Source organism: Cardiocondyla obscurior, linkage group LG02 (assembly GCF_019399895.1).
Source record: "Cardiocondyla obscurior isolate alpha-2009 linkage group LG02, Cobs3.1, whole genome shotgun sequence".
In the NCBI taxonomy this organism is placed as follows: domain Eukaryota; kingdom Metazoa; phylum Arthropoda; class Insecta; order Hymenoptera; family Formicidae; genus Cardiocondyla; species Cardiocondyla obscurior.
The window spans coordinates 6,844,178-6,856,884 of record NC_091865.1 but is presented as its reverse complement, the minus strand read 5'-3'; the positions used below and the strand labels follow the sequence as shown (position 1 = coordinate 6,856,884).

General features: G+C 36.0%; 1 protein-coding gene across 4 annotated transcripts; it reads left to right on the top strand.

Annotated features, from left to right (window-relative positions):
* The first annotated feature begins 950 nt into the window (after nucleotides 1-950).
* Asator (tau-tubulin kinase asator) lies at nucleotides 951-12,639 on the top strand. 4 transcript variants are annotated; one of them, XM_070673387.1, is made up of 15 exons: nucleotides 951-1,089; nucleotides 3,956-4,085; nucleotides 4,243-4,390; nucleotides 4,502-4,716; nucleotides 5,054-5,323; nucleotides 5,419-5,505; nucleotides 5,590-5,859; nucleotides 5,962-6,148; nucleotides 6,205-6,539; nucleotides 6,620-6,916; nucleotides 7,017-7,283; nucleotides 7,357-7,621; nucleotides 7,753-8,127; nucleotides 8,895-9,216; nucleotides 9,368-12,639. In XM_070673387.1, exons 1-15 carry the CDS (start codon nucleotides 1,082-1,084, stop codon nucleotides 9,420-9,422), a joined length of 3,231 nt encoding a protein of 1,076 aa, XP_070529488.1. In that variant the 5' UTR covers nucleotides 951-1,081; the 3' UTR covers nucleotides 9,423-12,639. The 4 variants fall into 4 exon arrangements, with proteins under 4 accessions (XP_070529488.1, XP_070529464.1, XP_070529479.1 ...); XM_070673363.1 differs by having other exon boundaries at nucleotides 8,793-9,216; XM_070673378.1 differs by lacking the exon at nucleotides 951-1,089 and adding an exon at nucleotides 2,957-3,273 and having other exon boundaries at nucleotides 8,793-9,216.
* The last annotated feature ends 68 nt before the right edge of the window (nucleotides 12,640-12,707 follow it).

Here is a 12,707-nt window from a genome sequence, read left to right as displayed (position 1 = left end):
ATAAAAATATATCGCGTTAGTTTTGGGACAAAACGAATAAAACACTAGGGACGGGGAAATAAAAATTGTAACATATTTGTTGATGGCCAATATCAAATATGTATAAAAGTAATAATAATGCAACATTAATAATAAACAGATATTATTAAAAGCGCTTATCTTGTTAATTGTATAACCCACTTTCAAAGAGATCTAATTAATTAATCCTAGTTCTAATTTCCCTATAACACTTTGTTGGATTAATTATCACGAATTTCCAATTATTACTGTCCTCCCCCGTATTATTTAGTAAACAGTGATTTTACCGACAGTAATTTTCGCGTAGCTGCTACGTAAAGCTAATGTAGATAGAGTACCGACGGAATTAATTATTATTGAAGCTTCTCTTATCGTCCATTATTTTAAACAATAGTTTTTAACGAAGATATTTTTTTCTTTTCCTATTTTTTTACGATAACATTACTTTGAAAGAAACGCGTGAACTCTTTCCAATTTAATTAAAAATGATGTGTTAAAGTGAAGCGATTGGAAAATTGAACGAGATTATTTATTAAAAAAAAAAAAAAAAATTTGCTTTGTCGTACCGAAAACTTAGAACATATATGTATATGTTATATATATGTTCCAAGGCTGAAAACAAAGAAATTCGTCATCTAACGCGAGGCTGGTGGAGTACAAAGCGGAGATTCGTTCTTTTCGAGAGGGGGGTTATCGCGAGGAAGAAGCGCGGAGAAGCAGGGGCCGAAGGGGACAATTCCGCACGACCGTGACGCGCCGGCCGAGTCGGTCCGAGGCAGCTAGATGTTATGACTCGAGTTTTGACTTGGTCGTCGTCGCTGCCGTCCCAACTTGGGACTCTCAAGTCGAAGAGGTGAATTTACCCTACCGCCGCGTCGCGCCGCGCCGCGCCGCGCCGGTTCACGACGGTGCACGTGAACACGCAAATCTCTCGAGTCTGTTTTTACCTCCTTTCTGCATCCGGTGGTCGGCCTGTACGCGTGCAGGTCCCCCTCGGTCTGACCTGATCGCGAAATCCCGCAGCCGCCGCATTTATCACTCACAGTCTGTTTTCAGCGAGATCATGAAATGGTACGTATGTAAGACGCGCTGTCCCGAGCAACAATGGCAGCGTGAAGCACGAACTGCACGAAGACGCACGGACTCGCGAGTCGATCCATCAATCGAATTCAACTTCGCGCCTGTGACTCTCGCCTGTGTATCTCGCAGATACATTCAGAGACGTTAGCTAACGCGTGTGAAATTATTTACGATCGTTCGATAAAGCTATCGTCCATGCATGCCGTTTCCTGGGCGCGAACGTTTCAACCAAATAAATTACAAGCCTTTGCCAGAGCGTTAACTGTTTTGGAATACTTCCCGAAGTCACAGCTGAGATGTCTGGATTTAACGCTTCTCTTATAAATAGAGGAAATAAATCCAATTTCTCGGGCGAGGTCTTTCGGCGCGGAATTTATGGAACAGCTCGCGATAGAATTAAAAAGCTCGTGCTTTTTTCGTAGCTCCAGCATTCCTTCGTTAAGCATTTAAGAGACAAATATACATTTGAAAATTGAATTGTTCGACACGTAACGCGGGCGTAGCTAAGATAATTAAGCGGCAGTAATAACTCTCGATACATAATTATATAACGATGTAATTACTGTCTATTTTAACACCCGGGGTCTCTGTCTGCGATTTGTATCATGTCCGAGATGTGTCCTATTATTAAAACCGCGCTGGGTATCTTTTTAAATCGCGTTATTAATAATACGATTCGATCGGCGTGCAAATCGGCCGTCTCCATAATTTACGCGCAAATTTAGGAATACATCCCGACACCTCGCCGTTCGTACGTGATCTAAGTAGACAGGTAAATAGCGACGATAATTCGCATTCTATTCTTATTTATCCCGAGGATGCTCGCGACGTGTTGGCTCGGCTAGCCCGGAACGAGAAAACAAAGTGAGAAAAATGGAGAGAAGTTGGAAAAGTGCTCTCGCGAGAGGAGGAAGGCGCGTTTCGCTCGGTGTATTATATGCCGAGTGGGGCCGTTTAAAAATAGACGTTTAAACTTAAATTATGCCCTCTAGCAAAGGGAGCCGCGAGCCCGAACGGTCAAATATTTATTATAAACGCCTTAATATAGTCGAAGGATATCGCGACATTGCCGTCAAAATGTTGTTCTTTTTTTATTCAATCCGCATAATCGGTGCCATCACGAAAACTAAAGTTTATTAAAGGCACGAATTATTAAAGGGTAACGGATAAATTTCTTCTCATTACTATAATTATAATTGAAAGGGTCTTGCTTTTTACTAAATTACGCGCGATGGTCTAAACCTTAATTAGAAATTACGCTGTACGTGCGTGTGTGTGTATGACAGAATACTTTACCGTGTGTGCCCGCGTTCTATTTTATCTCGTCATAAAAAATTCCCGCTTTCTTAAAATAACAGTCTACGCGGAAGAACGAGCCGTGATTTTCGCGACTTATGAATTAATAATAAGCCTTCCTAATATATACACGCGATTATAAGCGAGCGAGAACGTCAAAGGATGAGTATAATTACCTTAGGTTAACTAATCGGTACGCGCTCAGATGATGCGCGGGGGCGGGAAATGCATTACGAATTCAAGTATTCATAATCGTTCCACGCAAATTATAAATGAGACGTGACGAGTTTTCCGCAAGTTTAATTATTTCCATCGGCGGAAGCTCCGGCGTGATGTCACGGCGATGAGAGTACGGCGCGTGATAAAAGAGCGTAAGATCTACGGGAGATAATAACCAATAATAAACGCGAACGAGAAAGAGAGAAAAAGAGAGAGAGAGAGAGAGAGAGAGAGAGTGTGGGCGCGGGCGCGGGCGCGTGGAAGTAATGCGGGGGAGGAAAAGAGATGGAGCGAGAGAAGTGCACGCAGAAAGGTGCATCGATCGGGGTACTGCACGCGCTATCTAGCGACGATTTCGTATACCGCGACTCTCGTGCGGTGCGAAATCGAAAGATGGCCGTCCCGCTGGCGTTTGACGGCGAGTACCACGGCAGCCGCAGACACCCGGCCGCGACGAGCGAGTGATCGGCTACACGGCGATCCGGGACCGTTGCGCGAACGACGGTCCGGTGGCCCGACCGGGCGACCAGGATGCCGGCAATTGCGTGGGAATTGTGAAGGAAGTTGGTGCGCGCATAGTGCGACGGCCGTTCACCAAGAGTACGTCGCGCACGAGAGAGCAACGTCGCGCGGTGAGCGCGGTCTCTAGCAGACGACATTGTTAGTAAAAATAAAATACTATTGTATATATATATATATATACGTATATTTGGATTGCGGGTCGGGAGACTCGGGAGTGCGATATGTGCGGCAAAAGGCGCGTTCGTTCGCGCCGCGACGTGTGAATTCGCTCGTAAACGACGAGAAAAATCGCATTATATGTCACGCCTCACGTTTGCGATTGTCATCGACGATCACCCGTCGACTCGTCGGACCCACCAGTCGGAAAAATTACGAGAAAAAACTCGAAAATGTGCGCGCCCGACAGCCCCGATTGATCGTCGAGGTATATCCGTTAGTCATTCAGTCGGTCGATCGGAACACGCCGCTCGCGGAATAACGATCGCTAAGGCCGGAGAAAAGACGACGAGGGGGTGAAGAGAGCGAGGGCGAAACTGATGCGAGCGATCAAATGATCGCTCGATATGGAAATTTGCTTCAGGACCGAGTAACGACTAACCGACGACACTTTACTCTCGCACGCAATCATGGCTGCCTAGCGCAGGGCGCGTATCGACCAATTTTGTCAAACGTCATTTCAGGTTAAAATCGTATTCCTTCTCGAGATTTATTTCACATTGATAGCCCGCATCGATGTAGCGGCGATGTAGCGCAATCGTGCGAACACGCTGCGTTACGTCTAAGTGTATTTATGGCGTAATCTGTCACTTACGTCTTTCAGGCCCGCGAACTCCGAGGACTCCGCGTTGAGGAATGTAGGCGACGAAAGCACGGATCAAAATAACAATATAACTATGACGAGCGAAGATCTGCTGCAGCCCGGCCATGTGGTCAAAGAGCGCTGGAAAGTTGTAAGCTTGTTTTTATTATAATTTTTTTTTTTTTTTTTTGCTTAAAGACCTTATTCGTAATTGGTACTTTCACGAAGAAAAATACCGAGATACGATCGACAATATTTTGTATAAAAAGTATACTGTTATGTTAATACAATTTTTCTTTTTGCTGTAGGTGAGAAAAATAGGTGGCGGTGGATTTGGCGAAATTTACGAAGGTCTTGATTTAATGACTAAGGAGCAAGTTGCCCTTAAAGTTGAATCTGCACGGCAGTCGAAACAAGTCTTAAAGATGGAAGTAGCTGTACTAAAAAAATTACAGGGTTTGTATAAAATTTTTTGGTCAAAGATATAATTAAGAAATTTTATACATTTGTAAAATTAAAATGGACTTTTATGCTTGAATTGTTAAGTTATTATAAAAATTATTTTAGGTAAAGATCATGTTTGCCGCTTTATTGGCTGTGGGCGTAACGATCGATTTAATTATGTTGTAATGCAATTGCAAGGGAAAAACTTGGCAGAATTGCGCAGGGCGCAACCACGAGGAGCTTTTTCACTTTCTACTACATTGCGTCTTGGTCTTCAAATTTTAAAAGCTATAGAAAGTATTCATCAAGTGGGATTTTTGCATAGAGATATTAAACCTGTAAGTATATACTCACACATTACTATTTATACAGGGTGTCCGCGATCTAATAAAAGTTTTTAATGGTAGATAGGACCTCTGAAGATAAATATAAAAATCCTACATCAATTTGCAATTTGGGCGTTAACAATCGAGATAACGCGAGATTAACGTCCAACTTGCAAATTGATATAAGATTTTTCTATTTATCTTCGGTAGCCTTACCTATCATTAAAAACTTTTTTTACTTGATCGCGGACACTCTATATACATGCAAATGATGACTGATTTGTACTGAATTACATATTAGAACTGTATAGCTATCAATATACATATTTATAATTATTTTGTTTTACAGTCAAATTTCGCAATTGGTCGTCATCCTTACAACTCCAGATTAGTGTACATGTTAGATTTTGGTCTAGCTCGACAATTCACAACCAGTACAGGAGAAGTGCGACCGCCTCGTGCTGCTGCAGGATTTAGAGGAACCGTCCGATATGCATCAGTCAATGCACACAAAAATAAAGAGATGGGCCGACATGATGATTTATGGTCACTATTTTATATGCTAGTCGAATTTGTTAATGGGCAACTGCCGTGGCGTAAAATAAAAGATAAAGAACAAGTAAGTATAAAAAATTTTAAAGAATTTGCAAAATATAATGACGATTTTACGTAGAATAAATTGAATTATTAATATATTTATAAAATTTTGTATAGGTGGGTCTTATGAAAGAAAAATATGATCATCGGTTACTTTTAAAACATCTTCCATCCGATTTACGAGTCTTTTTAGAACATATTCAGGTAAATTTTAATATGATTGTATCAAATTATATTACTTAATTAAATCTTTATCTGTACAATAATAAAACGTATATATTTTTATAGAGTTTGGAATATGCAGATAAGCCAGATTACAGTATGTTGGCTGGTTTATTTGAACGGTGTATGAAACGCAGAGGCGTAAAACCAAATGATCCCTATGATTGGGAAAGACCGTTAATAGCTAATGAAGGTTTATCAACTACTAGATCATTACCCACAGTAGCTGTACCACCCCCTCTTACTACAGCTACTACTCTCAATCAGCCTCCGACTACAAATGTGGATACAAATAATCAAGAGAACGTAGAGCCAGATAACAGAAAAGAATTAGATGTAAGAAACGTAAAAATATTGAACAAATATATTTTAACTTTACAAGTTTTGAATCTTGTTAAAGAAATATTTATATATTTGTTATCAATTTATTAAAAATAGGCACAACTGGATTACGAAAGTATATATAGAAGAAACAGGCAACGTGGAATAGAAGGTTCTCCAGTGCCATTTGCAGCTGCTATCAGTAATCATGGTAGAGATAAAAATTGCAATGCCACGATACCAACGACGGATAATACACATCAACAAGTTTCACAACAAACTGTGCCACCGTTACCAACTCAAGGTTTGTATAGTTCATTTTTTTTATTCTTATTAAATAGTAATTATTTCCTCTTACAGGATCTCCAAAAAAAAGACGTGCAGTTTCAATGGCAGTAGAGCCTCAAATTCCTACACCAGTAGAAAAGCAGCTAGATAACGAAGGAGACGCGTTAATGGCTTCCGCACGTTCCGCATCCGAGGTTCCTCGCCTTAAAACAGTAACAAATGCAACAGCTCCACTTAGAAAATCAGCGAGTGGTGCTACACTACCTGCTACTCTCGCCCGTTTGCGTATCGCTACACCCGAAGGAACATCCGGAGAATTACCGAGCCCTCGTATACAAACGGAAGTTGACGCTTCCTATTGTTCTTACGATGTAACTAATACTAAATACGTTGGAAATCAAAGCCCGGTGAATACGTACTCTGATACGACAGATTTGTGTTTTTACTACAAATTATAGTTACATAAATTTTATTTAAATGGTTTTAGGTAACTGAACAAAGAGAACCTCTCAGAAGAGAACCTAGAAGAAAAGCAGATAGCCGACAACAAGCAAGAAGCGGACGTTCGGCGGTGCGTGATTGTTCTATTACGCAATTTGCACAAATAGACGACGATAACGTATCCGCCTTACAACAAGTGACCAAAGGTGGCGGAGGATTAACTCTGGCCTCGCAATGGAAATCACAGTTTGATGATTCCGAAGAGACTGATAATGAGTGGAAAGGCGAAAACTTGCAAAGCCCTGAACACAAAGGAGCAAATGCACCGTCTATACCGCCTCAAGTAACTATTTTTTTTTTTATTACAGCAAATTAGATAATCAGAAGTATATTATGTTGCACAAAAATGTTTAAATAATATTTAAACAATTTTATATATACAGTCCACAGGTGCCGTCGAGGGCTCACAGTCATTGGATGTAAAACCCACTGCTGTTCAATTAAATGCCTCAAATGTGTGTCAACAGCAGTCTTTAATGCCCACAGCATTATCAAAAATAAGCGAGGATTCTCCGAAACCAGCAGTGTTACATAGATGTTTAAACATCGCGGGTATTGAAAAATATCCAGAACTGCAAGGAGCACTCCCGCGAGCTTGGAGCGTTCCGGTTTTAGCGCCACACGTTCGAGCTTATCTCGAAGCTCCATTGGTTTGTACTGTATTTTACGCGACTCGTAACTGCTCGTTTTTCCACAGATGTATCTGAATTTTAATGATAATAGGTTCAGCAAGCGGCATTTGATGACTTATTATATGAAGTCGACGTTATGAGAAATATTGCTACTCGATACGATGAGCCGAGGCAGACTGCACCAATCAGAAGGTCTAGTCTACCAGCAGCACCGTTCTTTTCCGATGCAATAGTTAACACTCCCAGAGGAGAGGAAGAAGAAGAAGCAGTGGCGGGTAGATTAGAAATCAGAGTGGTAGATGCAACTGGTGGTGCTACAATTGTGCAAACTAGTGCTGACAGGGAACCAATACAAAGTATGTAATTATTTTTTTCATAAATCTGTTGGCAATTGGCGATTTAATGTATCAGTCAACTGCGACTCCCCCTTTTTTCCTCTTTTTTTTTTATTTTATAATGGGAATGTTCGCATTATCTGGGTTTATAGAGAAATTAACAAACGGTACGGCAGGTAGTCCGGCTAGCCCTAATCCGGGACCGGAAGAACCATCGATATATTACGACGCTACCGAGAATCGACAAATTGCAAACGCAAGTTTGCAAAAGGATTTGATCAATGTCACTACTGCCTCGACTGTACAAAATGCAATACCGCTTCGTGATAATAAGGACAATAAAGAGAAGGAAACATCTAGTAGGACGTACATCGCTCACAGTAAAATACCGGTTCCTGTTAAAAGTCCAAGGTGTTCATTATCTGAATCGACGCCCGAGACTAACATCCCAAATACCAAGGCGGGAACTGGAAGTGACATAGAAAAACTACCTGTGCCCGTGACTGCAACTAAGGAAAAAGAGAATAGTTAGTAAAACTAATATAGAAAATTTTAATATGTATAATATTATAGCTTTATTTAATTGTTTAAGATATGCAGAATTGTGATAAAAACGTACATTGTTTAAAAAAATTTTGTAAAGAAAGCGATGTATCACCAAAGATACATACTGAAAAAGCTATGCTTTAAAGTCTTTAAACGGTTTAATTTATAATTATACATTTTATTTAATAATTTAAAAAATTATTTATATTGTTATCGTTGTTATTAGAAATTTTTATGAAATATTAATATAAATCCAACATCTTAATAAAGCCATTTATTATTATATTTTGAAAGTTTTATCTGAAAAAGATGTAGTAAAAAGCTGCTTTTTGAATATTAAGTTTTATTTAAAGAAAGTATATATTGATCGTATCGAGATTAAATCTATAAATTATTTATATGTTCTGAAAACAAAAAATATTAATATCTTCATTAACTCGTAACTGTATAAAATGTTATGTAATAATAAAATGTACACAAATTTTAAATATCCCGAAAGAATTTAGCCATTGCATGTAAAGATTATTTTTTGACAAATTAAATAGCACTGGTTTAGAATATACGATTTGTATAAAAAAAAAATGTACATACGTGAAATTAATTTGATACACTAGTTCCTCTTCGTACTAACACTCGCAAATTTTAGCTGTCAGAGGTAAACCGTTGACAGTACATACGGAAACGCCGGCACATTATCGTCGCATGCCATTATCTGACGCTAGACCAATCATGTCACCTTTAACTTCAGCCAGCTCTGCCGAAGATGAAAATTTAACTGGATGTACGCCTGCTTTGCGTCGTCGAAGACAGAGTGAAAAATATGTGACAGACGCTAGTCAGCTGAATCTGCAATTCCAAAGACCACAAAACAGAACGAGACCGCAATCTGAAGTGTTACCGAGACTTTCTCCCAGAGGAGTACCTACGCATCTTCTACGGGAGCCTGGTAAAAAATCTGAAGAGAGCAGTGAAAGTGATTCCAACAGTAGTGGATTGCCAAAATCTTCTTCTTGTCAGCCACCACCACCGCCTACATCGTTGCCACCGCATATAGCAGAAAACAATGCTAGGTAAATAATTAAAAAAAAAAAAAAGTATTGTACATACGTATCTATGACATATATAAATAATTTATACCGAGATAATTGATATATTATTTTCTCTTAGCGCGTGTGTGATGATTATAAATTTTTTTGTGACATAAATTTCTTACAATTATAGGTGCCGCCGTTATTGGCCCATACCAGATGCAACGGTTGCTAGCAGAGAATCGTGAGATTTGATGTTTAAAATAACAAATAGTCTCAGTTTGTATTAAGATTGAGAAGACTTTTACTGCTCAACCATCAGAGAATGTGATATTATTTGGGACACCGAAAATACGCAACTTTTCTGATACATACATCATCTGATACGTGAAAATTTTAGTAAAAAATAATCATATCTATAATATCTACAAATACACAGAACTATACCTATTCATTTAGCGTGCAAAAATGTAACTGTCTGTGAATGCGTATCTAAATAATGCCGCTTTAATTAATTATTGAATTATTAAGTTTATTGAGCAAATTTCTCGAAAGAAAATCTGTCTAGTTAATTTTTGAGGCATGTGCTCAATAATTTTCAGTAAATCGAATGAAAGTGTACATGTGATTGCTTTCAGTGTGCAAGCAGTATGCTCTAATGATTCAAGATAGTCGCTTTTTTTAAAGACTATATATTTATAACATTTTTATTACATTTTTATGTTACAGTATGTACATGTCCATCCAGTATTTTTAAATTTTTACATGTATTTTTTTCTTTTTTATTTTTTTTTTTTGTTCTTACATATGTTGGATTTGCATTCTTGAAACATGTACATACAGCATGTTTTTATATGTTACCAGAAAAAAAGTGAGAAAACAAACAAACGAAAAAAAAAGAAAAAATTATAATTTTATTAAATTTAATAGAAATTTTTTTGCACAGAAGTATCGAATACACTTCTGCATAATTTTATCTGCATTATATATATATATGATAAAATAGGTTTTGTAAGGTCTTAAAAATTTTATTAGTGGTAGCTGCAAAATAATATAAACACATTTTTGTTGTAATAATATAATTATTACAACTACTGTTGTACACTGAAACATATATTTTATTTGTTAAAAAAAATACGAATATTTTATATCTAAAAAAAAAACTACTCGATAATTTATAAATTAAAATTATACTCATCCAATTAATGAGCATGCTTTAAATTATTAGAAATTTAGAATTACTATTTTGCAATGAACATAAATCGTGTAGTAATATTATGAGTTTTGCTGATAATGTAAGAAAATCTGAGTAATAGCTATCATTTAATATCATTAAAAAAAGTTGAAAGTTAAGTTTTTGGCAAAACGGCTCCAAAAAAGTTAAAATTCGAGCCAGATATACTAGTCTCTTTAATAAACCATTATTAAAATCACCAAAATAGAATTTTTTCGCATGTATACAAGGTGTTCGTCTACTTACAATTTTTGGTTTCGGCACTTTGTTTGGGACACTTTGTATATATATATATATATATATATATATATATATATATATGATCTCAGCTTCCTTGTACTATCTTTCATCTACAGATCGTTAGATTAATTTGAAATTAAAATGTTTTGTTTCTCAAACTGTAAATAATTAAAAATTCAGGGATTTTCTCAAATTATATTCAGGGATGTAAATGTATATATAAATATATAAATAAAAATATAGATATATATATATTGTAAAATAATAAATTTAAATTAAAAACAGTCTAAAAACAGATATTTAGAATTATTATTGAATTTAGTATTAGTTATGTGAAATTATAAATTGCATTAATTTTTATTTTTATTAAAAATTAAACGCTACAGTCACAAGAATTTTCATTAAAAAAAGTGCATCCCAAAATTATCAGAGAATCTATAGATGAAAGGATATGCAGAGAATTTGGGAAACTGCAAATGAGTATATGCATATTGATGCAAATCGAAGAGATGTGTATGCGTGAAAACATTTATAATAGGAACTTTCAAATAATGTTTGTACCAAACAATGTACTAAATGCAGGTTCCTTCATTTGATTACGTAGCATATAATATATAAATATGTGTATATACATATATGCACATATATTTCAAGATGGATTATAGAATGCCATAACTATGTACCAAGAGAAAGATCTCGGTGAGATGTAATCGTGACAAATATTTAAATATTTCTGCACATAAATACGACAACAAAAATTGAGTTAAGCACGGATGCTTTGCGAGTTTTCTTAACAAATCTTGAATGAAGTCTAGTGATGCATAAAACTAGTCATAGTATAATAATCCATAATGTGCTATTGTTAAATCCAATTTTAAATATAGAGTCATGTCACGTTGTATAACATAGAAAGATTATTCTGTGCAATGATTACAATAAGATCGAGTATAGAAATATTCGTTTCGATATTGGCGAAAAGTGGCGACGTAACATAATTTATTACGAAATGAGGTGTAGACTTTTTAATAGGCATAAAAATATTTACCTTTCCTAAAACTTTTGTTGGGGAAGGATTGAGAGTCCAAAGTTCATAAAGCTGTATGACCATTTTTCGTCAATTTTGTATGTGAAGATCCAGTATAATAATTTGCAAATTGTAAAGTTTTTAATTGTTCTGTTCGGTGGAATATAAAGCGCAACAAAAAAGATTTTATTGATAGAAAGTTCGTCATCGATTTAATATTGCTTATTGAGAATATGTGGCAATATCTTCGTGTAAATGTATACGAAGTGCGGATACACAATGTAGATTGAATAGACATAAAAGGATCAAAATCAGTGAATTTTGAATATTAATGCTAACATTATGACGTAAGAAATATACAGAAATATGTATCTTTTCATGCAAGTATGGCATAGACTTGAATCTATGAAGTATTCGGATACTTGTATAATTGAATTTAAAATTCCACTGTCTTTTTTAGAGAAAAAAAAAGGAGAAAAAGCATGTATTATCTTCTTTCCAAATTTATGTAAATAAATGGCATGTATGCATATATATGTAGATATAGCTTATGGCAAATGCATATATACATATATGCATATAGATGCGAATATATGTATTTTATGGACATTCACATGTAACATACAATAATTAAACAAAAAGTTAGAACAATAGGTATTCAACAAATTTGAGAGATTAACTCATTAAAGACCATAGTTTTCTGCACAAAATTCTCTTTACCTTGATTTTTTTTCGATAGTCTAACATACTTTGGCATGAAAATTTTGTGCAAAAATCTTATCTATTTTCAAACCATTTGGAAACCAAACAAAAACTGAGATTGTAACTAGACTTTAATGAATCAATTTTAAATTTAATCATAATCAAGACAGATTGTAATAGTATAACATGTCACTACCATCACTGGAAAGTATTTGAAAGATAGATGTTTTAAAATTAATTTTTTTTTTTTTTTTTACGAAAATTACGTAAGCTACTTAAGTGTCACAATAACTGTCATCAAAATTAAGTATCAAAATTTATTTGAAATTAATA